The following is a 27,089-nucleotide window of genomic DNA, read 5'->3' as shown; positions in this document are numbered from 1 at the left end:
CTGGCAATATTTCATACCCCAAAATATTAATGCTAACCATAAATTATTACCAACGATATGCAGTGGTTCTTATCAATCATGACAAGTAATTGATGTTGATTGAAACAAATAAATACAATGCTTTGCAAAGTTATAGCCTTGTCATTTAACTTCAGTACTGCAAATGCATAAAGCTATCTTAGATTAACTCTTGGCAATTAGATACAGAGCTTTCGGAAACAAGATATTCCACCTATAAAGGCCAAAAGTTATGCAAAAATATATACAGATTTAGATATCAGCATTGTCAAAAATTACCTTTTTTGTTTGTTTGTTTCCAGAATTGGGTAGAAACAAGAGGATTCAAAGATGTGTGGAAACTCATAATGTCATTATTGTAGACTCTTTGATTTGTTGTTTCTCAAGGTTTACTCTGAAACCCACTGAAGAACACATGGGAAATCTCTGTTTGTGTGTCACGCCATTTAAATTTTGTTTCAGATGTAGGAGGTCAGGCACAATGATGGTAGCAGTCCTTTCTAGCTGTATGAGCTATGTATTAATGTATCATCAACTGCAGTTTAAAATTAAAGTAAACCAAAAAGATTTACTGGATTGTGGTGCAAATCCACAATTCACAAAGGGGTTAAATTACGTGCCTCTCTCTGCACCAGCTGTAACCCATATGAAATTAGTTATTCATTCATGTGATTAAATTCTTGCTGAATCTAGGACCAGAAAAATAACAGCCAAACTCTACACCTCCCAAGAACAAAAGGTACCACTTTACTGAATCATGGTGTGAACCATTTCTGGTGTGTACCCCGAGGTGGGTTGAGCTTTTGTATCAATACACAGTCTGAAGTTTCATGGTATTTTTTGCCATCACATGAAATCAACAGAATTCCAATCTTTAACCAATACTATTTTCATAAATATGCAGAGTCAGTCCCTTATTGAAACAGTGTGTGTTTTATTCAAACTCTTCATTTGTAGTGTGTTATATAGTGGTTTCATCTGTCTGTGCCTCAAAAGTTAATGCTGCAGAGCTCTCTTCACTTTTCACATGCTCAAGCAGCCAATTACATGAAACCCAAACATGACCATCCCATATCTAGTTGTTTAATCCCCTTTAGAAGCAGTTCCTTTGCTGGAGAACACGTGGAGTCAGACTGGACAGACAAATAGAGGACACTTGAAGTGAATGATAACGGAGTTTTAAAGGAAGGTGGATTTCACCTAATAATGTTATTGATAACTTTAGCATTATTAATTTATTTAGCATATAAATTGCAAAATGGATGTAGGATTCATCCAGCAGCTGTGCTTTTCCTTTGGCAGTAGTCATGCTGCTACTAATTTCTTCTTAATTCCGTCACAGGTTTTACTAACAGGGGTATCACACATCTCGTAATACAAAGGGAAGAGAAGAATATATAATTTTTATGGTTTTGTTAAAGTTCTGGCTCAGCATGTTAGATACTGATTCCATTCTCTTTTGCACTGCAGTCCTAGAAAAGTCACATGTCTTACAGCTCATAAAGAGGAAATGAGGAAGATAAGTTTGTTATGTGAATGTTGATCCTTTTTTTTTTTTTTGGAGAGCAAGAAGTTGCTGCTTGGAATCCTGATGGCACAAGGCAAAGACTGACACCCTCCCACGGTAATTCATTTGCGTTCAGCAGACTACCACAAAGGATGATATCTGGCTACAAATAATTTGATGTTCTCCAAATGTGTAGCAAAATAAAGAGTTTGTATATGACCTGCTGAAAGTCTTTTCTCATTTTCAGTGCTGGAAATCTGAGTTACACCAATGTACGCTGCACAAAACTGAGAGTAAAATATCACTAGCTAGAGGAAAAATAATTTAGATAATAATTTGCATAATTTACATAGCTAATATGTATATACTTTGTATAATTCTGTGTAATTTATATAGGCTGTGATTTTCTATGGAGAGTGAATTTGAATATATAGTAACTCGACTTACTGAAAATACGTGATATAGTTATTTGTTTTGGCTGGCTCATTTCATGCTAGCTGAAAATTAAGTAAAAAAAGTCAGATCTCTACCACATACAGAATATGTTATAGAGCCATCCAACCTCCTTTTAGTCTTAATTTGCATGTTGTCACGTTGTATGTAGATACTAATTGTGGTCTGAAAACGCTGTGGCTGGAGTGATGCAACGTCATGCTTGAGAAGCCGTGCCAAAGCCCTGTGTCACGAGCTCATGCACAACTAGCTCAGCCTTGCACTTACTGCACTCCCACTTAACTGGGGGTAGATCACGTGGAGTTAGGTGGGTTGTGTGCATCTGTGGGATGGACTTCCCAGAGTCATCAACACGGTCGCATAGTGTCTGCTATGTCACTTGCTTTTGATGAGGCTGTCGCAGGCACAGTGTATTAATTTCAGGAATCCCTTCACAGGGATTTAGTAACCATCCCGTGCATCTATATTTCATTACATTCTCTTCGTATTCTCTCCACTCTGTGTCTGGTACTTGACTTATTATTTGTAGTTCATGGTGTGTTCTGCGGGCTCCATTTTTCTTCCAAGACACATTTATCCCAAAGGCAAAAGAGGAAGCAATATATGTTTGCATTTACTTGTCTAAATTGAATTTTTGAGTCTTTAGTGAAGGTTTATTGAAGGTTTGATCTTGGAGCTGTGAATGAGGTTCCGCATATTGTCGTGTGGGAGTACTTCCTTGCATGAATGACGGGTGAATGATTGGTTACCTTTTATCTTGGCCTTGTAATCGCTTTACCATGGCAAAGTCTTTTGGTTTGGTTTTGAGCATAAGTAGATTTTTCAGTAATTCTTCAAATGCTTAATTCAATTGTAGAAAAGAGGATGAAGGCAAAATCCTACTCATGTTGCTGTTCTTCAAGCTGTGTACAGCAGCCAGTGGTTCCTGTGTCTGGCACCCACCACGGCAGTTTGAAAACATGCCGAGCCATTTCACTAACGTATTATGAAAGATCTTAAGAAGTGAGGACTATGGATGAATGAAGAAGTGAGCGTCCTTGACAAGATGTATTCCTGTTTATTTCCCTGCTTCATTGTCCTCTCCCTTGATTTCTCGGTTGACATGCATTTTGTGAAATATATTGTAACACAGGTTATTAACTAGGAAGGATCATTTTTAGTTTTAGGTAGTCCTTTTTTTCAGTGGGACTCAGGAATGTTTGTTTCTTAGTAACATTGTATTTATAGATGTGATGGCCTGAAGAAATAAGTGAGATAAGATTTGTGGGAAGAGTTATTATCTTTTATTAGACCAACTGATATAGCTGGAAAAAACAGAAGAGCTTTCAGGCACACAAAACCTTTTCCAGGTCGGGTTCTTAGCTTGGAACTGCCAAATAACTGACTTGTGCCTGTGAAGCAGTGAAAGGAGTTTCTTGATCTTTGTCTTTTTATACTGTTTGGGAGTCAGCAGTTAACACTTCCCACAGCTACAGTTGATCATTCTGGTTTTAATTCTAATTAATTCTTCTAATTCTTAGAACAATAATATGATTTTTCATGCAGGCTAGTAGTCTCTTAAAATACTAAATTTTGTTTTCCATGTGATCAGAAGTGTAAATTAACCCGTAAAAGATCCGATACCTCACTGGTGAATCTGGTGAATCATAAAGATCTGTACAGATTTGAACCTTATCTGAAAAACTGCCTCTCTTTCCAAGTCAATGTATGTGCTTTGAGGTAAGTGGGATGGGGCAAAATGGCATAATCTGCAATTTCAGTTATTTAAAGATACTCTGCTGCATTTTTTTTTTTTATTTAATGGGAAGGGCATGACTTTTAATTAGTCTCTTTATTATTTGCTAGGTACAATACAATTAAATAGATATCTACCATAGGAATATTGTGTGTGAGATATATACCCCATTGGACTGGTAAACTTTGGGATAACTGAAAGTTACTGCAGATGCTAAAATTTTCAGTGTATTTCATTTACTGTCACTTTTTATCGTTCATGCTCAGACTGAGTGCTGTTGTGCCTTGTGAGAAGTCTTATTTGAATCTAAAAGGAGAATTTACAGAGTCTGGCGGCACTGAGAAATGCAGCGACAAGTTCAGAGTATGGGTGTCTGCATAGGTAAAAACGAAAATATAGGACAGTCTGTTCACTACCTTGCAAAAAGCTGTGCTAACAAGGAGGGGATCGTTATTGCTCTAAATAAATAACATGTGAAAGAGTATAACGGGTATATAATATAGGATATGGATAAAGGATGCATCAAGGCGTTTGGCATGCCCGAACATTTTGTGATCATAGTGCTGTAAGGTTCTAATGTCGTCAGCTCTCCTCCATTTCCCTGCAGCTGAGGGCCCTCATCATCCCGTAGAGATACTGCTAGTGAGGTTTTCTTGGCAGCTTTTTAGCACAAACACTATTCTGCCAAGGGATGTTTTCCAAATTACCCAAGGACAGTGCGCTGAATATTTCCTGGAGTGTATTACAGAATTAGTGGAGGGTATTTGGCTAAGTGTGTATTGCACATTGTTTTCCTGCACCTTGCTGGGCTGTACATTGAGTTCCATGACAGGATTTCATTTTTAGAAATCTTAGAAAGACAAAGACATTCCTTGAAAGGTAGAAAATAGAGGTCATATAAAACCCAGAACAATAAGTTCAGATCATGATTGATAAGTGTGTTGTTTTTTTTTATTGTCGGCTGTTAGCTGAATAATAGATTGTTATTTCAATAAGTTTTGACTGGAGCAATTTGTCTTGAAATACTTTTTTCACCTTTTTCTTTTAGCTCCTTTGTAATATACTTCTGTAATTTTATTTGTTTCATACACAAATGCAGCTAACTTTCAGTGTTGAGCAGCATCACATAGAAGCCTTTCTTAAAGGCTGGGTGTCAGGAGGATGGGGCCAGGCTCTTTTCAGTGGTGCCCGGGGACAGGACAAGAGGCAATGGGCACAAACTTGAACATAGGAAGTTCCGCCTAAACATGAGGAGGAACTTCTTTACCCTGAGGATGGCAGAGCACTGGAACAGGCTGCCCAGAGAGGTGGTGGAGTCTCCAACTCTGGAGACATTCAAAACCCGCCTGGACATGTTCCTGTGTAACCTGCTTTAAGGTGACCCTGCTGTGGCAGGGGGGTTGGACTAGATGATCTCCAGAGGTCCCTTCCAACCCTATGATTCTATGATTCTATGATTCTATGATTCTATGATTCAGTTTATAAATTAATTAAAGACTGAATTCAGAAGAAATATATGATATTCAACAGTAGTTACCTATTGCATTATGTGGCAAAAGAAAAATTAAATAAATTATATGGAGGGGGAGGTATGCTGTCTTTCTGCTCTAAAAAAGCCCTGAATTGTGGGGAATATGTTCCAGCTTATTACAACAGGAACAGGCAAGTTATTTACTTGTGAGAAAGGCCTGAGCTCTAGCACAGCACGCATGCCACTGTTGGAGGTAAGGCTCCTCACGGTGTCCCATCTTAACATGTATAGTTATATTATTAAATTATACAAGGCCATTTTCCTTTCTTCATTTTCCTCCTCCGATAGGACAGAGCAGAAATTACCATAAAGCATTTAATATTTTAAAAGGCTTTGCTCTCGTACATTGCTTCACTTCTTAAAAACCTTCTCTGTGTCTATATTAATTGATTCTCCTCCTTGTACCTAGACGATGAGTCTTTTTTCACTACAACCTTTCTCCCTTTTCCTCAGTTTCACACTAAAGTATGTAATTTTTTTTTTGTCAGATGGATTAATTTACAGTCCATGTTAAAATATTAGCCTGAGTTTAATCTTTTGATACCACCCGAGTTTGAAGGCATGGAGTACGAGAAATGTTTGAACACGTTTTGGGATAGAAATGATGTCACTTTGGATTTGAATGGTGAAGAAGATGACCAGCCTCTACTGTAAATACACTATGAGAAGGGCCAGTGCAAACCCAGCTTCACCTGTGTGAGCTCTCAATCTGTATCTTTGCAAACTCCATCATAAATTACCAGATTTTTTCTGATTGGTGCTCATCCCACAAAACAAGTCGCAGGGTGGAATCCCCTAAGCCTACGTATGCCTCTTCCAGAAGGGACACAGCTGGTGGCAGCGTTGAAGGTTTCATTCTGGTATTTTGGGAGTCCCTGGTACTCCCTACACTTAGCATCAGGCTTGGTGCCCTCAGCTGGGCTTCTCTTGTGTGATGCTGGTACATCAGGGATCAGGAGACATGTGGTCTCAGCCGCTGACATGGCTCTGTGCAAGCTAAGAGATACTGGAGGTCCTAAAAAGGATTTCCACAGGTAAGCCCTTATACAAAACTGCAGACTTGAAGAAGAAAGACTTTTCTATCTCTTTTTTTTTTTTATTATTTTTTAATTTCAATAATGATGGTGTTTCAGTATGTGGCTGTTGCAAGCTGTATGAATTAGGAAACTTCCTACTTGTAATTTATTCATGGTGTTCCTATTAAGAAATAAAACTAACATGAGTAATTTGAGGAAAATATCGGCATCCCATCTGAAAGTGATTTCATTGTAATGTTGATCTCCTGTGGTTGTGGAGCTCTTTCAAAGGCATTAATGCTTTTAACACAAAGATACTAATACTTCTACATGAACATTTAGATAGGAATTTTACCACAAGGCAAGAGGAGCATTTCCACGTGAAATATGAAGTGTTCTTTTTGTTGTTATAGCATATTTTCTGTTAAGGTGTCATTACTTTAGCATTTCTTGTTGAAATATATTCTGTCTGATAATTTACTTTTTAAATATTTCTATTCTAAATACTTATCAGCCCTCCACGCGTTATCTGTGATAGACCTTTCCCTTTTCCCGGAAGGGCGAGTGACCCATTCCTCTTCCCTGTATCTGGCTGTATGAGGCTGTCCTCTTTAACAGCTGCTGGCAAGTCCCCCCTGGGTAGCCTCTGGCAATGTACGCCCTGTGCAGAAACCACCATGATTTAACCGTTTATGGCCCTTTGATCTTCTGTCTTTTACCTCTAGCAATATAAGATTTTTAAAAGAAAGCAGGAGCTTTGAAGCCTACGGTTTGTCTCCTTGTCTTACCAGTAGTCCTTGAATAATTCTATCTTGATAGGTCCTCAACCGTGTTATTACAAAGTTAATTTTTCCCAGAAACCCCACTGAAATGTAAACATTATGGTATGTAAGCAAGTAGTCTACTTCTACTATGTATGTAATTTGATGTGTATGTGTATATAGTGTAGAGATGTGGTAGTAGATATGTTTATGATAGCTATTTAGAGAAAATCAATCAAATTATTTAGAATATTCTTCTTGGTGTCTTTGTACCTCCTACAGCAATCATAATATTATTATAATTTCTCTCTATTTCTGTCACACTTAGCACTTCTCAGAAGAGGCTGGTACCTTGCGTGATCAAACACTTTAACATAAGCTGTAATACAAAAAAAATGAACTGTTTGGGGCATACTTATTAATATATGTGTGATTCTTCTCAGTGAAGCAACACTTGCGATGTTAATCCTGATAGGCTTGGAAAATGGAAGTGATTCTTGTCTAAAAGGCAAATTCCATAGAAGGGAAATTCAGCTGTTGCACAAAGTACAGTTACTAATCTGACAGACATTTGCGGGCGTCTTGTAGCGTCAGCCAGCAAAGGTTTAGGACATGCTAAATTCTTGGTGTGTGTTGACAGGGAACTAATAATGGAAACAGGGTCAGTGGAAGGATGTTTCAGATGGTTCTGTTACTGAACGACCTCCAGGCAAAATAACAACCGCTGAAACCCCTCTCATGTGCGATAGCGGCAAATTCCGATGGTTCTGTCCATGCGTGATCCTCCTTTGTCTCTTCGCTTTGGAGGAGATACTGAAAGATTCCTGGTGCAGACAATATAAACCAGAGTTCCCAACACACATATCTATATCAAGGTTTCGGCTTTACAGCTGTGTCTATTTCCATCTAACTAGAACTAGCCTGACACTGTCCAGAAAGAAGTCCTTCATGTGCCATGCAGAGATACTGTAAATCTGTAGCCATGAAGCTACAGTCAGTCTAGTGAACGCCGCCCTGTGTTTTTTTTTGACAGTAGCTTACATTGAAAGGAGTTTCTCTTAATACAGTTATAATTACTCACAAATATATTTTATATTCCAAGACCATGATTTAATTTCAATTTGTAATAAAACTAATAAATACAATGGAATTATTTTATTTTCATAATGCAAGACATAGTGGTAAAGAAAGGAGGTAGGTTAAAACCTAACACCCAAGCCTGGAAGACAGCAAAATGTCTGTTATTCACTACATGCATGTGTACATAGACTAATGTTTGGATTGAGAGAAAGCATGTAATAGTTTGCTTTGATTTTAGCCCTTTGGTGTGGTGGTACCTCACATTACATGCTGTACTAAGCTGTTCTCCACCATGGATCTTCTCTCCCATCAAGAGAATCCTGGGGTTTCTAAGACCAGAAGGTACTGGAAACTTCCCGGTCAATTAGGAAGGTTTACTGACAAACAGCTCTTTGTTTTACCCAAAATGTTGCATATGGAAAATCTCAGATAAAACAAACTTTCCCTTAATTTCAAAGAAAGTCAGTCAAAATCAGACTGAAACACATTTCAGGAAAATCACACCAAACACAGTCCCAGCAAACATTCAGTTTTTCTATTCTATTCTTTGGGCAGTAGCCCAGAAAGTTGTTCAGGCTGTACATAGCAGGTGGTCAGAAAAATATCATACAACCCGGTATCTGTCTGCATTTCAAGTAAAATAACTGTGATGCCTGTGCAATGATTTTGACCATAACTTGATGAAGAAATACAGGAAAAAAATATTTATTTTCTTCATGTATGTTCTTGGGGTTTTTTTTGTGTTTGGTTTGGTTTTTTTAATCCTTTAGTTAAATAGGAATGCAGATTTTTCTGATTGGGACCTTCTTTGCAGTTATTGGAGAGATTAAGTGTCTGGTTAAATTAATATATGATTATGTGTGCTTGTCATACAGCGTTCAAACCCTGGTTCGATCTGTTGTTTAATACAGTAAAATCTTTCTATCAGTAATAAAGATGTCAATGTTTACAGGGATTGAAAGACTGTGACTACCATAATGGTAGTCTGTACTTAATCCAGTATTTGTTTTCGTAATTCTTATGCTTTCTTTTTTTTGTCACAGGTTTTTCATTATTCTTATACAGCTTCATATGTGATTTATAACATACACACAGGGTAAGTCACTTTGTTTTTTCAATATGATATCATTGTCAGCGATTCTATACATAAAGTGATGCCAGTGTGTTCAAGTGAAAATGTTTACATTTTTTCAAGGGAAGTTTGGGAGTTAAACCCTCCAGAAGTAGAGGATTCAGTTTTACAGTATGCAGCCTGGGGCGTCCAAGGACAGCAACTGGTAAGCCCAGTCATTAAAAATGCTATGGTGGGAGTAGTTTAATAATGTATTTACTGCAGACAGGCTGAAGTAAATAAAAGAGATTAAAAACCTTAAGATAAGTTTTCTCAGATATTTCTGCCAGATGCTAGTATGGTTCTGTTATACCTTTTAGAGGATTTATTTATTTATTTTTACTAAAAAAATGTAAACATGGTTTTCCGGTTTAATCCCAATAAGCAAATTGTACAATTGTTGAAAGAATCACATCTTCATCTAAATGTGCGCTCAGAATTTTCAGAATAGCCATGTTTATCGCTACCACTATGAGAAGGAAAGCTGAAGGTGAAGAGAAGTTTTCAAGTGCAAGATCAATGAAAACCCCGGGCGTAACATCCAAAAGTAGATGTGATGAGTTCAATGAAAAGTGGTGTTTTCATTTCGGTATGAAAATTACTGCCAAGGTCAGTTGTGCTGCGTTGAAGTCATACTAGTGAAACCAGAAAAGCTATGTTTTGTATATGGTTTAACCATTTTTTATGAACACAAATCATCCATGATCATCATGACGAATCTCAATTTGAAAAGAAAGAAATTGTGGGTTTAGAACAGCAGTGATTTTAAGCTGACCTGTGTTGGTAGTTGAAGGCAAGAGAAAGATTTATAAAAGCTTCAACTCTCTGAATAAGAAATTCAGATAATCCTTGTTACAACGTTCTAATAAGCTCATTAATGCCCGCAGGCACGATCCCGAAGCCTCTTTGCACATCTGACTTGTTCATGCAGAGAGGCTATAACTTGAATGTCTAGAGAATGTACGCTGTTGCTTATATCATTCATCAAGATGGTGGGAATGTTAAAAATGCTTCTGGTTAGAATGTATTGCATTAAGTAAACAGAGGCAGGAAGGAAAAAGTAATTGGAACATGCTTGGTGTGTTTTAATAACTAAACATATTAATTTATTAATAACAAGAGCATGGTGACAAGACAAATACGTAGGTTATTTACCAGGCAGTATCACGGAACATGGCAATCTATGTAGGTTGTAGCAGAAAGGCGATGCCTTTGCAAAACTGAGCAGTATTTAAAAATATTTTAAATTAAATTGCAGTTCTTGAGATTTGTCTGTGCTATACCTCTGATTAGTAATATAAAGTACAACTAAAATTACATGCAGTGATTACCAAGAAGTGAAATTTTTTGTTTTCCTGAGATGTATATTAAGAACAGGGGCAGACTAACCAGTCGTAAAGTTCAGAAAAATAATAATTCAGAATAAAGCTATCTTTATCTGTTTTCCCAGGTTATCATTCTGGGAATCTGTATGAATACTTTCAGATATGGGCACAGGTGGACTCCTATTGAGTCTCAGATCTGCAAAAAAATAAGTGGTGATTTTAGGTACAACCTTAATTATCCAAATTTGAAAACGGTAGCATAATTTATACTTCAGTGAGGATAACATTACTCATCTTTGTTAATGTCCCTAGTAAAGTTAATGTCATGCTTTAAAAATATCTGCCTTACTGTGGGCTTTATGGTGCCATATGGTCTGCAGAATTAGGAAATAATAACTTTGATTAAAACACAAAATCTTCTGTGCATTCTGAATGATGCCAAGTGTTGTCATATAGATGTAAACCTGCAATGACGGTACACTGAAGGTCACTTCCGTAAGAATTGCCAATAAGAAGGATGTCCTCTTGAAGCTGTTTATGTCTTTGTGGTAAAGGGAGGTTTCTAAAGTGACAGAAGTGCCTTGCTACATTACCCTCCCACTTCAGCAGCAAGCCAAAAATGTAGAAGCAGCATGAATGAATAAAGACTGTTGTGAATAATGGTTGTTGCAACTGTCCAAAGGAACAGCTGCCTCTAGCAGAAACGGGATGGTGGAGATCATTCCAGCAGAATAGGTTAAGCAGAGAAAAGATGTGTGACTGAGGACACATTGCAATAATGGTTCTCAGTTATAAAATTTGTCATTAGAAAAAATGCTTTATTAGTGAGTTTTGAGTAAAGACGGTACAGGAAGCAATTGGCAGTGAATCTGGGTAAAGAAGTCGTAAAGGGAAAGATCTGAAGGATGGTAATCCAGCAGCAGCAGCTATTGATAGCATGTATCTGGATTCAAACAAAGATGCGGTCTTATGCGTCCACGTTGCCAAGGACACGACCATTGGTTTACCAGAGTCCCTTCCTAAACAATACTTACGTGCCTTTGGAAATAGTAATAATTCATAATAAGCAATGGAGTACATACTCTAAACAAAATAATCATAGTGCATTAACCTGAGTAATCTCCAAGAGCCATTCATTACAAGTGAAAAACAAGAGGGGAACAAATTATCTTCATATACAAAAGTTTCATCTAGAAAGACCCATGACACATACCCTGTGTCCATCACATAAACAAAATATATGCAGACCTCTAAAACGAGGAGGAATATCACCCTTCCAGGTGCAGTGCAGAAAGGCATAGCAATACTATGGTCATGACTAGTCAGCAAAATTAGCACGAGATGTGAAACACAAGGCACAGGTATGCCTGATGAGGCAAAGGTCCTAATTTATGCTATAGTTATTTGGAAGGTCCTGGATTAAATCCAAATGATGTGGGAAAACACATGGACTTGGATCAACTATTTTCAATACGTTGGCTGTAGTGTGAAATGAGATGTTTCCAAGCCTTAGTTCTGCACAAGACCTAAGTAACACTGTAGCCTACACAGGAATCTTGAGCTCTTCAATGAGGGGAAATTGTCAAGAGTTTCAAATAGATAATGGAAGAAGATGAAGAGGAAAAAAGAAGTTAAATGTTTGAGCAGGAAAATTTGTAGGAAGCTGGGAAGTGCTTATTGCACAGAAGAGGGAATATGGCTGCAGAGAAACCAAGTACACAGTAATACTGTACATCCTTGTGAAAATCAGGCATCAGCCTGTCATCTACTGATATGAATAAATTCTAGGGCTGTCTAATGGGACAGCAGGCCACATGTGGCTAGTAACAACAGAGTTAGGTTTGTATCAGCTACCAGGTGACTGGGCCATAATACCACTGTTTTGAAGCTACCACGGTGGTTGCAAGTTATTTCAGTTCCTTGCTATTTACCTAGAGTAGAGGATTTTGTAAAGATTAAGAGAAAAGCTCAGAGAAACAGCTGCTGTTTGAGTCATGACATTTTGGTGCTGAAATTGAAAATGTTTGCCGTTGGGGAGAACAAACTTTTATCTAATGAATTAATGTATTTTAAGGTCAGAGAGCTGTTATTTTTGAGAACTGTTTTCAAGGTCACACTCTTTAAATTGCTATCTTTTAACTGTGTTAGAACTATGCCAGATCTAAAATACCTTTTCTGTATGTCTTAGTGTGTTAGGGAGCTGTTTATGTATTTGTTGGATATTTCCCATATTTCCTCGTATTTGATTAAAATTTTGAGAGAGGTCAATTGATCACCTCTTTACTTTGCCGCTATAGAATCCCTTACTGCAACATTAAGTACTTCCAGGGAAAATAAACCAGCACAATGAGATACCTAATTGGTTTCATCAACATTTTTCTGCCTCTTGTTTAATTAGTTAGAGACGTCATTGCATGTGTCTGAGAAAGAGATATCGCGTACCTGGTAGGAAGGCTTTACTGAGGAGGAGAATGCTTTGGGGGATTTTAAAGGGCCTGTGGTCTTGAAAGACCCAATTTTTATTCAATGTTCTCTCTTCTTTGGCATCATCTTCACCAATAGTTTGTAGCAAAGGTTTTCATGTTTCTGTGCTGGACCTGGCTTGTATCTGACACAGGGGGGAGGCAGCCTTTTCTGTCTGGATCTGTCTGTGGAGATGTATATCGCAGTAGAAGCCTGAATATAAAATCTGACCTCTGGTCTCCAGTGAATGCAGAGTGTTCTGTGAAAGATGTGGTGTTTCTCTGCAGTGCTTCTTGTGATACAGATAGTTCTTCCGATTAGTCATCAGATGGATTACCTCAAGTAGCTCCAGTGAAGTGTGGTTAGAAGTTGTTCAGTTTGACATAGGTTTTTCTTAAAAGTTTTACATAAAGTTTCTTCTGCCTGGGTAGTAGTATGTTGTTTTATTTTGTATTAAATACTTTATTTTCACTTTCTTCTATGAGCATATAACCACATAAGTCACTTTGACTTTGTATTTATAATGCATATTTTATGTTATTTATTGCATCGAGATCATTTTTCTTTTGATATATTAAGTGTTTTTGAAGGGAGCTTGAGTTGTATGTTTGGATGGATCAGCAGCAGTAATGATTGATGGATTTATGTATGAATGTCTATGCATAAATAAATGCGTATTTTAACAAAGCAGAAATCAAGAAAATAGTAAAGCTATTCAGAATACTAAAAATATCATTTTGTAGAAGCTTGATGGCTTGCTTTGTCAAAATTTGATGCCATCAACAAAACATAGCATTGTAGAATGGTAGGACTGAAGATGAGCTTTTACTGTGCTTTAATGTAATTTAGGTCATAATTGTGTAGAATTACCTATTATCCTGTATACACAAAGAACAATTTGTTGACTGTAGCTAAATTGTGGATTCAGGATGCTCTCATCAATTTTTAGAAAATATTTTAAATATTAGAAAACAAGAAAATTGCCCTCTTGTTCCAAAAAAAATGGAACAGGGTACTCACAGATAATAGGGCTTAGAAGCTGAAGCTTTTACAAAAAGAATGAAAAAAAAAATCCAGTGAAAAAGGACCTCACCTTATATTAAAACTACCTAAAAACAAGCATACAAACAGAAACCCAGAAACAAAACAGAGAAAAATCTGTTTTAATTGTTATTAATAAATGTACCAGTTCAAGAAGTCTCTGCCCCTCTGCTTTGTGATGAGTCACCTTTTTCCGGGCTTCTTGTTTGAAGGTTCATCTTTCCTTCCCCTCCCTATTGCCCCACAGAAATGCAAATATCTATCAGACTCTTGAATTGCTGTGTTAACATGACATTTCCTTACAATTGCCTTCTCTTCAAAATTTTAACTGTTTTATATGACTTTCAAATGCCATTTTAGATAGTAGAAATACTGCAGGAGAAAAGTTCTTTGATGTTATATTATTTGCCAGGTACCCAGTTAAAGCCGTGGACTAATTTTAGTAAATGAGAAACTATCAGGACTATGCTAGACACATGCCTTGCTCAACAGATGCTTTATCAGCCATTAGTTGCTGAAAGCTTCATTTACTATTTGCTCTATCAAGGTTCAAAGTCCAACTACTATAAAAATTGGTAACTTAACTTTCTGTAAAATATTTCCCATGTGTTTTATTTTTGCGTAATTAATGCCATGGCTACTTGGCACCCCCTCCTGGCAAAAACACTTCCATTTGCAAATGAAGAAGAGAAGATCTCTCAGGGTTCATAAGCCAAGTAGAAGCTTAATTAATGCTAATGAACTAAGTCCTAAATAAATATATTTAATCTGCTGTTATTATTTTCAAAGTCTTCTGCTCTTTTGACTTGCTGTATTTTTATATGTTACTTAAAATCACATATGGAAATGTCAAGGCTTTATTTCACCTTTCCTTTTAATCATGATGCTAATGAGGCAAATGGCAGTAAAACTGAGAGGAAAATGTCTGCTTGAATTATTCTGAAAACGAGAAACAAGCAAGAACGTTTTAATGTGACACTAACCCCAGGTGTGTTTTCTTGTTTAAAATGTATGAGGGGTTCCTTACAGAATTCTGTACTTCAGAGCACCTCGGAGATCCTTTGTCTTGCTGAAGAAAGGGAACCTGAATGGTTGAGCATTGCCCACCTAGTTGAGTCTTCGAGGGATTTGACCATAATTCTAGCAAATGCTGAAGTCATGTCTTTCTGAAGGCAATGAGAAATTAAGAAGGCTACTAAAGCGTTTTTATTTTCTCTTCTGAATGTTTTTATTACTTTTCTAGATTCCAGCTGGGAAACTTACTGTGTCAGAGACTGAGGATTTGAATCAAAAAGTGAAAGTATTTACAGAAAAAAAGGCACAGAAAAAGACTGTTTTAACTTTTTGGCCAGCAGCGAAAGTTTGATTGTGTATTATTTTGCAAAACTGGGCATTCTGGTATTTTATGTCAGATGAAATGTGCTAAATGGTCAGATCCTGTTATTAAATGATATGAAAGCCACTTACTGGCATACTTGCAAAAGCTTTTTCCTGCTTTACTTTTGATACAAGAACTACTTTTTATCAGGGTCATGGTGAGTATGGAAAATATAATATTCTTCTTCACATAAGAATTAGAGTTACGCAGAAGTCTTCGACAAAACCTAAGCTGCTAGTACACATTGAATTTCCTCTTGGATTTCTCGAACTAGCATTGTAAAATGTAAATATTTTTTGCCTTTGCATCTAAATAATTCAATTGGAACTATTCTTCAAAGAAAAAATTAAAGTATTAGTTTCTCTGAAGGTATTCTACTGAACTAATTTCCATTTTTAATTATTAATTTCTAGGTGCCCACTCCACTTAAATATAGATGGAGTTGGAGCAGAAGATAAGCATTAAATGCATGTTCCCTAGTTTCAAAAGTGATAATCAATACAAAAGGAGTTTTCTCCATCTTAGAAAAGGGGAATGGAGGATGCAGCCAGAAAACACAGGCAGTTTTGGAAAACAGAGAAAAATACATTTTTACATATCAAGATTTGATATATTCAGTAAAACTTTTGTGAGCTCTAGAGAGCAGGAACGTTTATAAATGGAAGCAAGGCTAAGCTGAGCATAGACGAAGTTGCTTCATCATTTTGCTTAGTTAAATGCAATGAACATGTCCTGCTATGAAAGGTAACTTAAAAATATTAACTATTAAGGATTAGATATTACCAGCCTTTTGTCAAAATAGCTACTTGGCTGTATCTGAAAAATGTGAAGAAATAATGGGAAAATCATGTGTTTTATAGGAGCATTATTCCTCTACTACTGTTTTTCATGTGGAACAATAAAAGGCCCAGCAGCTTTATAGTGAATAAATTGAGTGGGGAGATAAAAGATGTTTCCTTACCCCTTTCCTTGATTCTTATTCTATTATCACTACTCTAGCATGCAACTAATATATGAATCAGTATGTAAACTGTGCGTGCAGGTAATGCACTTTTCTATCCAATCTCATATCAATAACTCTTTTGTATTGGAAATTTGACATATCTTTGTGCTAGAAAGTGAATTGTTTTTTTCACATATATATATTTTGTGTGTGTGTATATTTACACTCAGTCCCACAAAGACACGTGCAAGGAAGCACAGACACACATGTTTAACAGGAGCAATCATCAGGGGTTTTCTGTGCAGCAGCCTGCTGGCAGCAATGGAAATAGAAACACACCCCTCTCATCTAGACTATCATGTTGTTCAACATGTGTATGTCTAACAAAGCATATCTGAATATTCACGCTTCTGTCTGTTAGCTAATATTAACTGCAAGTCAAGTGACTCATAAAATAGGACTGCTGTGCTTCTTGTGTGAACACTGCGTAGCTTTATGTAGTGCGGAAACAAGAAAATTAAACTTCAGAAGTCTAGAGTTCTGTAGAAATAGCCACCCATAAAAACTAAATACACAGTCAATGAGAAGAGATGTCAGAATCCGATTGAACCTTTTGCTAAATCAGAGTTGGGAAAGGTTAGGTAAGAAGATTTATTATGGACTGTATTTTCATATAACTCAAAAATCCTGTGCAAAAACATTGCAGGTTTACCTGTGGCCATGGATCATATAATCACTTCATCACTTCATATTTGATATTAAAAAAAAAAGATACGAAATACCACAGGATGGAGTGGAAAATTTGCCTGTGTTCATCTTTTAGTAAAGTAACGTAATGTAAATGTCAGTTTTATCTGTGAAATAAGGAAACCAGATGTATTCTATTCTCTATTACCTCCTTAACACCTAGGCAAAAGGAAGGGTGAGATTCACTATGGCAAGGTGACAGAATGTCAAAGCATGTCAGTTTGAAGAACTGACGTTTCTAATGCCTTTGTGGTTCAGGTTCTAAGCCGGAGGTCGTTTTAGCCAATAGTGAACACATTTTTTTTTTTTTTTATCTTTTGTAAAACTTTTTCAGAAGACTTGCAAAAGACTTCTGAGTCTCTGTGATGGTATCAGTGCCTCCAGAGTTCAGCTGCGAACGAGCAAGGGATAAAACAAACTTGGCAGCAAAACCCCCTGAACTCTTGCTGTGTGTCAACATTCCTCTGGCTCTTCTGTTGATTGGTTCGGTTTGCTGTATGATAACATTTAACTTCTCATTTGATACACAATGTCCATCAAAAATATAGACGGGTTTCTGTCGGTGGAAGTCACAGTGACCCCTCTTCAGTGGGGCTGAACCTCCTTTGCCTCTATGATATGTGTCCTTGAAAGTTTAGTTCAGTTGTTCCAGTGGTCAAGATATGACATTCTGGCCCAGTTTAGGTCAATGGACTCTTTACGTCAGTCAGCCAGGATTTTACCCATTGCATATGGGTAAAGATGGAGTAGATGGTCCTTGTTATTATAAAAAAAAAAATTAAAAGCTGTACATACTTCATAGATGATGGTGTCATGACTCCCTGTTGAATCTCCATCAGCAAGACAGCTGTGATGGGGAAAAAAAGAAACCAGCTTATGACCACACAGCTTTGGTGATGTTCAATGCTCTTGTAGGTTCTTTCTCTCTATTTCAGCCAAGTCCTTCTTGAAAAAGAGACAATATATTCCATCATCACCAACCTGTAACTGTCCTTGCATGGGTTGGTTTTTTTCCCCTACAATGGGGTTATGACTTCCCCACTGTGTTTGCACTGACGGATCAGAGCAGATTAAACTCCTGCCGCACCATGTTAAAGTGACTTAGGCTTTCATGCTGACTCAGCCTGAGCCAGAGGGGAAAGCAGGGGACTGCTTGCAGACGTGTAATTGTGGGCAGGGTGTGTTCACTGACAGCTTCAAGGCCAGGACAGCCCTGGAGAATGAGGATTAAAAACTCAGGTGTACTGTTCATTTGTAAAAGAAAATGAAGCATTGGTTGGCAGGGAGGAAAGAAGGCTGAAGGACCCAACAATCACCCAACACTTAAAACTCTTACTTTTGTGGAAACAAACTGATATTAGAAAGGTCTGTTTTAAGCTGGTGAGCGTTGGAAAGAGCGTTAATGAGGAAAACAGAAGCCCATGTAGACCAAAGTATTTATTGCGTCAGCTGGGTGCTATAGTGTGGTGAACTCATGCGCTAATAGTATTCATGTGCTCATATAACCATTTTATGTATATTAGCAGGTTTTGATCAATATGACTAATAGGTATTACTTGCTCATATGGATAGTATTGCAGAACACTGCACATTTTTACTTCATCATTTGTGGCAAATGCCAGTGCATTTACAGAAATACAAGAGAGAAGTTTTGCATGGAAGGAAAGCAAACAGTTCTTTTCAAGTGGTGCTTCACGGACCCCGAACTGTCCTAAACAGAAATGCTATTTTAAGAGTTAGTCAGAATTTTCTCCTTCCTATTTGTCTCATTCCTAATGAGATATTTTAAGACAAACTGACTTTCTTGTATTGAATGCCCTTCCTGTGTGAAATGGTAAATGGCTGTGGAGTCTGTGCAGACAGATATCATCCGCTAAAATGTTGGCCCACCATAAAGACAACCGGCAACTTAAAGAGTGTGTACGGTGGGGAAAACAAGGCTGATGTACCGTACGACAGGACAGGCTGGGTCAGCAATAGCAGTTGAAAGGACAATGCTTTGTGTTAAACCCTGCCTGGTTTCTCATGTAGAAGATGCTCAGAGGCATCCTGGTATTCTTCAGCATTTGAATAATGTGCAAAGTTCTCGGGGATCATCTACCACTGTAGGAATAGTAGAAAATGTAAATATGACTTTATAGCACAGCATTTTCCATTCTGTCTTTTGACTTTTGTCCTTGCTGTTAGGATGCTACTTTCTTACATTTTGTTGAAGGAAACAGAGAAAATTCTTCCTTTGGCACCAAGTCCAGACAGTAATCTTAGATATTATCCCATCTCCCAACATTGCCTGTTTTCTTACAGAGTAACTAGGTTGAAAATTTTTCATGTTACGGATTGATCAGTCTGAGCATAATTGAAGGCTTGATAACAGCATGAGATGAGCCTTTGAAATACCAGAGATCATTTAAAAAGGTTTTATGGTAAGGGCAGATTATGATTTTATTGTAAGTCCGTAGGAGCAACCCAGGCACGTAAGAGTGACATTTCTGTCCACGCTCTTCCACGCTGGTTCATTAGTCAGAATCTATCAGTAAATGTGAGGAACAAGGAGTGTGAGTTCCTGGGCATACGCTGTGTATAGATAAGTCTGTTATACACATCACTTACACAGATGAAGACCAAAGGGCTGAGCAGCCCAATCCCTCAAAGACGTTTTGCACAGTGCTGCAGCCAGCATGGTTCTTCAGGTAGCTCCGTGGGGAGGGCGCAGTAGATCCAGACTATCAGCTCAGGGGCAAGCCAGTCTTACTCTAGCCTTCTGTGCAATCACAAAGATTTATAAAATAGCTTTTTGCGTAGGTCGTAGTTCAGATATTATATGTGATTTTGTTTATACAACATACAGCTCAATGTTTGCACTCAGGAGTAAGTTATCTCGGGATTAGGCAGGGTGTGAATTTAGTGAACGTCGTGATCCAATATCATTGGAAAGGCAACATAATTAATGTGTGTCTAAACAAGAGGGCAATGCTTCCTCACTTTTATTGGAAATCAAGGACAAAAACATCAGAGTTATTATGGAGTTGCTGATACTCTGTGAGTTCATGGCCTGGTTTATTCCATGACATTACTAACTAATCTTGTATCTGCATTATGAGTGCATCCTCGCTATTGTTTACAGTAGATTTATAAACTATCTAAAGAGCAATTAAATATAATAGCCTTGTAGATTGTTTGCAGTTGTTCAGAAACCATTGTGCTAACACATTACTGTGATGCAGTGGCATTAATCTAGACCGCAGAAAAGTGGTGCATCAGTGTTCTGTTCATGCTACGTCTGGCAGCTTGATGACTGCAAAAATAAAATCAACATATTGTAACTGATAAAAAAAGCGGTATGTGACATTGGGATGTATGTGTTTTGAGGTCTCCATGTTTCACACCGATCAACAGCTACTTCCTCGCTGCCTTAATTACAACATAATCAAAAGGTTTGAAAGCTTCCCCTGAGAAAATTCCTGTCTAGGTCAATCAAATCTTTAGAAAATTGGTACCTTTAAGAGTGAATATGGTTATTATTGCTTACAATTATAATCATTTTGTTATTATCTATTATTTTTTTCTGCCTCATTTGCAATTTATCTGATGATTTTGAAACATAGATCATATAAGGGCAGATTTTTGTCTACTGCCATGCTTTGCTTCGGTAGCTGATGATACCTGCTGTACCCAGTATCTGCATAATTTAGTGGTCTGTGCTGCACATGGAACTATGGGGTAAGAGCTGGAGCAAGTCAGAGCTGAACACCTCTGAAAATTCTGTACCAATATAGATTGACTGGCAAAAGAAAAAAATATCTGTAGAGGGGAGATCAGAGGCATTCTGCACTCTTGGAGACTTGCAAAGCAGCTGTATTGCAAACTCTCTCCGGCATTTTAGCCTGCAATCCGTGTCCATGGGAGCTCACAATCTAAACAGACTACAGATATAATGCAGAGGAAAGAGATATAATGTAAAGCTGCTTTGCAATACAATTCTGTAAAACTTTCCTTGAAATTGGTATCCTGTGACATATGTGATCTGGATAGAAAATTTGTAACATGTGGGGAAAAAAAGGGATTTTGGAAAAAGTCTGCGTAATTTTAACTGACAAAGTCACTAATAAATACTCTAACCATCTAGAATTTACACTTGTAAAAGCTTTGTAAGCCACTTCCTTGTGTTTTATATTATCCAAAATACAGTAATTTTCTCTGGTTCTGGAGATCGCTGCAGGACCTGTAAGAAAAACATCAGCAGAATAATCAGTCACACTGGTGAAATGCATAATAACTGTTTTGGGTAATAGTTTGCCACCTTGCATTTTACTTGCCTCTCAACGTGTGAGTGTCCCAGTTCATTACCACGGAGCTTCTTCCAGAGCTTATTACCATGGGCAAGAACAGCAGGTACTGACCCTTCATCTTGCTACTTCTCCAACATGTGCAAAGTATCGCCTAGAAATCCGGTTTGTCCATGTGACTTTGTGCGCAGCAGATCTCCCTTTCACATGTATGGAACAGTAAATCAACACCTAACTTGGAAACACCCATGTATAGAACATTGTCACAGGAGGATTGGTGGTGTGCCCATCATTCTTACCATGCATGCAGCCCATGAGCAGTTTGAGTGACCCCTGTGCTGGCACTTAGAGTTATGTTGAAGATGGGTGTTGAGTCTCAAGCTGTAGGTAGAAACAAGCCAAACGGCATCACAACACCAGTTCATCATAGAACACAGGAAAAGCTACCTCTTTCCTGTAATGAAGTGGAGACCTGAAGGATTTCTGTGGATCACTACAGCATGTGCTTTGTGGCTCTGGGCCATAGAGGAGCTTTGATATGGACCAGGAGTTTTGGATTGCCATCGTGGAACTTCTAACTGGGTTTAATAAACAACTGTTCCTATATAGCACTGTATGTCCAGTTCTTCTGGATGACGTTAGAAAGTGTTTTCTTTCCAAAATGTCCATATGAGAGGAAAAAAGAAAATAGGAGTCATACAGTTGTTGCATTGACACACAAGGCATGTAATCTTAAGTACAGCTTGTTCTTCAGTGGGATGCTGCATCAACTAAATGAGGTTTTGGCAAGGGAGAAGGGCAGAAAAGGGGTACTCATCTTCTGCAGCAGTGGGTATAATAATGGTCTGGCAATCTCAATCGTCCCAGGGGTATAGTAAGGGGAATCATAGATGACGAGAAAACGTTTGTTCAGTTTGGACCTGAAGAAGAGAAAAGGCATTGCACTGACTACGAACAACATAATCAGTGGCTCTATTGGAAAAAATGTGTCTATCAGGGCTTTGGAGAATGTTGAACAGTGGTAGAGAAGATGTCAAGCCAGGTCTTTATTTGCAACGGTAATTCATAGACAGATGCGGTGGCTGATGTGCAATATTTTTGAAATTGGTGAAACTGAATTGTAAGTTGCTGAAGTAGAGCCATTTGTATAATTTTTCAGATCTGTGAGCCAGAAAGTGGTAACAAGTATGTTAAGTACTTAAGTGAAAACCAGACTTGTTATCTTGACAGCAAGCGTTGAAAAACCGCAACCAAATGTTTTCCATGTGGATGCAGGAATTTGATTTTAATTTATTCCTGTAATCTAAAGTTAGTTCCAATATTATTTACAAATCAAAAGAAGTCCATAATTGTGTCAAAAACAGCAGTAGGAAATGAAAATGCTTTTTTTTTTTTTTTCTTTGCTAGGTTAATGGTTGGACTCGATGATCTTATGGGTCTTTTCTAACTGAAGTGATTCTGTGATTCTATTCTACGATTCCCCCTTTGCTGTGTGTTTCGTTCCACTGCATGCTCCAACATGAGTTCAGGACTAGGAGAAATACAGCTGCTGTGGGTGTCATGGGATGATCTTTCTCTTCCCAGTATGAGGTTGAACTGCAAAATAGTGCTGTGCCAGCTTAGTTGTACCTGAAACTGGTTTGATCTCTGAAAAGCAAAGTACAAAATTTGCGGAGGGACTAAGAAAGTATTCTTTATTTGACTTTCTTCTGTCTAATGAATAGCTGATATTATTTGTATTAACAGTTGTTAGCAAGAGAACGTATTTCATCTGGAAATTTTAGTGTCTGACCAGGGCAGTTGGATTTGGCCCTGGTTAATGTACGGTAAGACAGGAGACAGAACAAATGGTAAGAGGCAAGCCCAGATGGAAAAACATCTTGAAGCTTTTGAAGAATTAATTATCCAACTAATTAGCTGGAAGTCTCAGAAGAAGAAGGGATGGAATTTTGCCGTATGCTTAGGAAATGAAGAAGTCTAATAGATCCTATGCTGAGCGGTAGCTATCGGCCGTGGTGATGGTGCAGTCGGCTGGTTAGCCAGACTATCTGTGTGCGTGCACAGGACGCCACTTGTTTCTGCATCAGTAAAAATACTTATCCCTCTGCATAGAGCAAAAAATGCACTTGAGGGGTCTGTTACGTAGAACATTGGTCTCTGAAGACACCTGTGCTAGTCCAAAGAATGGTGAACTGTGTGTCCTTGCCAAGGTCACACATAAATATAGCCAGAGATGGGCTGCCTGAAGATGCTTTAGGTTGATGTCTTTAGCACTGTCATTAGCAACTGCCAGAGTTCTGCAGCAGCATTTCCTGAATGCCTGAAGGTCTCCTTCTGGGCATCATCAGAAATTCCTTATTCTTGTCGTAGCTCGTATTCCCTATGTGAAAGGTAATAAAGACTGTCACGTTCTCTGGGGTGTGAAGTGGGAGTGCTGAAGCTGTTCCAAGTTGGAACAGTTATTTATATATTTGTTGGTCAGAGATTCTGTGGATGAATCTGATGATTTCCTTGTTTCACAGGTATGACATTCACCTGCACAGGAAGACACCAGTGCTTCTTGTACAGATTATTTTTTTTTTAATCAAGCATGCATTGATACGGATGCCTTCTTTGTTTCCTTTCTAGCTGTATCTGCTCAGTAGCTTTAGAGTTTGGTCAGCACTTTCCTTAAACTGATTTGTCCTGATGAATCTGTGTAATGACAAACCATGCCGTTAGTCACACTCCACCATTTCATTCCTTCAAGACAAGGTGCTGGATTCTGGGTATTTTCTTTTTATCTTGAAAAGTTAATTTCAGGAGCTCTTAAAACTTGTGTAAGGGCAAGTCATGGCTGCAAAGCCCACTGACACTTGCAGTTTGCATTACATTACCTATTACTATTATTATTGATGGCAAAATGTATTTGTGCCAATGGTATCAATCAGGAAGTCAAACAAATCTGCCATGCTGAAACTCTGGAGGATTAATTAAGAAGATTCACTCATTAAGTTAGGAAAATAATTCCCTGATATATTAACGAGTATGGGATGGATGTCCAAGTTTTTCCTATGATAAATATCAAGACGATTTTAAAGACCGTGCTAACTAATTTTCTTCTGTTTTATTTGTTAGTTGTTAGTGATTTCTGTCATTTCACATCAGATAATGTGGAAATATTAGACTGGGCATCTGCAAACTTCTGCCTTATAGAACACTGTACCTTCTCATGGCTTTTAAAAGGTGGCCACACTACAGTAAGAACTGAGACACAGGCCAGCAAGTACCTGGTTGTGGTACAGAGTGGGGAGACATACCTTCAGCTTGGGCAAAGCATGACGTGAGTGAGTAATGCTGCTTCTAGACCCGAGATAGTTCCCTCTCGCTTTGGGGAACAGCAGTGGCAACACATTATAGCTATACGGTTAGTGTTTGTATAATCTATTTTAAAGACTTGTTGCGTGGTAAGCTACCTTATCATATGCATATGAAAATAAGTTTATCCATGTGTAAATTAGAGAAAGGACTAATGCTAGATTGTTAAGTCTACCTCCTTAACATCAGGTTTAAGACAAACTTGCCTCTCTGGTAGCTTTTCTCTGCAAGTGAGACTGATAACTGGTTCCAGGGAAGGTTTCCGGGGAAGGTTTTGTCAGCAAGGGCTGCAGCTCTGTTTCTCCTCTACCTGAAGAAAACTGGGCTTTTGGATATACATACAAGTCTGAACTTTGGTGCCTGGATGAATTTCTAGGACACTTGCAAATACCCGGTAGTGACTCTTGTCTCAACTGCCAGGGCTAACCGGCTACTGGCAGCCTCTGGTAGAGAAGCTGCCCCTGCTTTGGTGGAGAGCTCAAAGACCAGCTTCGCACACACTCACTGCTTCTGTGCAGGGTAGGCCACCGCATGGTGACCTCCACGCAGCTCCAGGCAAACTGCTGCCGCTGCCCAACTGGTGAGGAAAAAGCTTGAACTGTTGCCGATAAGCTGCCCTGCAATCACAGGAGTGATTGAGTGTGGGTATGCCCATGCAGAAGGCTTCCGTGGAGCACCTAAAGGGAAAAAGTGGGGTATTTTTCTGTAATTTAGCGGCTTTTCTCTGCCTGTAGTGTTTGAAACGATTAAAGACACACAGGGGGCCTCTCCAACTGTTGGCACTGGGTTTGCCATTCAGCTGTGGGATTAGATGTCTCTGTGTTTTCACAGCTGTCTGCCATCTGGAACTAACTGCTTGGACTGGGTGCTCTGCTTAAGACCTCAGCCTGAAATAAAATCATGTAATTGTGAAACATGTTGCAAACAATAAATAAATGTTTGGGAAGAAATTAATTTAGAAGAAGCTTTATGAGAAGATAGTTTAGAGGCTGACAGATGTGGAAGAAGGAGGATTAGTGCTGTAGGTAGAACATTAGAGCAAGCAGAGCCTGAAATTCTTCACAGTCAGTTGAAATAAATGTGATTATTATCAAGAATTAATCTCTCACTAATCCAAAGCATTCTTGCAGATGTTTTTATTAATTAGAAAAAACTTAATAAAGTAATTAAAGAAACGCTGAGTTTTTTCTTCATTTGACTTAAGTCTTGATGTCATCAGCTCTGCAAAATTTCTAAGAAAACAAAAAGTCAAATAAATTTGAGGGCTGAAGATTTAGATATATATCCCCATTTCCAGCATTATTAGGTAAGGGTCTTAGCTAAAAAATAAATTTAAATACTTTAAAAATACTTGGGAAACAGGTGGTGAAGAGGTTAAAAAAAGCTCAATAATAATTTTCATATAAGATAGCATAGCCTGGTTCCACTTTGTGCCTTTTTCAATTTATTTTCTTATCGTCATGACTGAAAGCTGTGAAAGCATTTTGGGCACAAAGCCACTGATGTATTCATGAGACTACCTGTCTGATACACAGTTAGCAACTCCTCTTTTAGCAGTTTTGGAAGATTCAGTAGTTACAGTCAACGTTTTAGTACTCATGATGTAGTAATTAGACCCAAGTGTATATTAAGAAAAGTCCTTTTACTTTTACTTACTCCCAAATGCCTAAGTGGAGATAGACTCGCAAGGGAAATCTTTGGTTTATGTGACATTGCCCAAAACACGATGTACCAAAGTGATGAAGTATGTGAAGTCCCCACCCTGGAAACCTTTGGGCACATGTTTAGTTTTACTTACTGGAGTCAAGATTTTAGTCACATTAATTTGCAAGATTCTGCTCCAAGAATATTTTTTTATTTTATTATTAATTCTTGTCCCAGTGTTATTGTTTGCTTTCTGCCTTGCAATATTTGAGAGTTTAAGTCTCTGTTGTAGGAAAAGTAGTAGTTTGAGTTCTCTCTCAGCCACTTGCTCTCCCTTTCACTCAATTTTAAAGACCAAATTGTGACTCATAAATTCAGCTTCTTTGTATTGCTGTACTGCAACTAATCAGCAGCAGCAGCCGCCACCTAAAAAATAGAAATTTCCCCTTAGCCTTTGTGTTTTTAAAATAAAAGCTTGGAAATATATTTTAGAGCAGCATAAAGTAGAAGTGTAAGGAGTTTTCTACAGATATTGTTTTCAACAGAAAGCATTGGTGGCAATGTTTAAATTGAACAGGAAGGCAAAAAATGCATGAACCAAAGAAAAAGAACTCGGGTGTTTTACAGGAAGAAGCAGCCCACTTCACTGCTCTCTGGTAAAACCAGGGTTGTTGCGCATACGCTTGGCTCTAT

At 38.0% G+C, this 27,089-nt stretch overlaps 1 protein-coding gene across 3 annotated transcripts in view; it reads left to right on the top strand.

Moving 5' to 3' along the window:
• The window catches only part of DPP10 (dipeptidyl peptidase like 10), a 543,420-nt gene that overhangs the window by 457,439 nt on the left and 58,892 nt on the right, over window positions 1–27,089 (top strand). For all 3 annotated transcript variants that reach the window (XM_074594714.1, XM_074594712.1, XM_074594713.1), the window contains exons 6-7: window positions 9,145–9,197; window positions 9,297–9,378. In XM_074594714.1, coding sequence (XP_074450815.1) covers window positions 9,145–9,197; window positions 9,297–9,378 — 135 coding nt within the window. The remainder of the gene's footprint in view (window positions 1–9,144; window positions 9,198–9,296; window positions 9,379–27,089) is intronic.

Source organism: Larus michahellis, chromosome 7, assembly GCF_964199755.1.
Source record: "Larus michahellis chromosome 7, bLarMic1.1, whole genome shotgun sequence".
In the NCBI taxonomy this organism is placed as follows: Eukaryota; Metazoa; Chordata; class Aves; order Charadriiformes; family Laridae; genus Larus; species Larus michahellis.
Note: the sequence above shows the minus strand (reverse complement) of the source record. Positions and strands in the feature narration are given on the sequence as shown.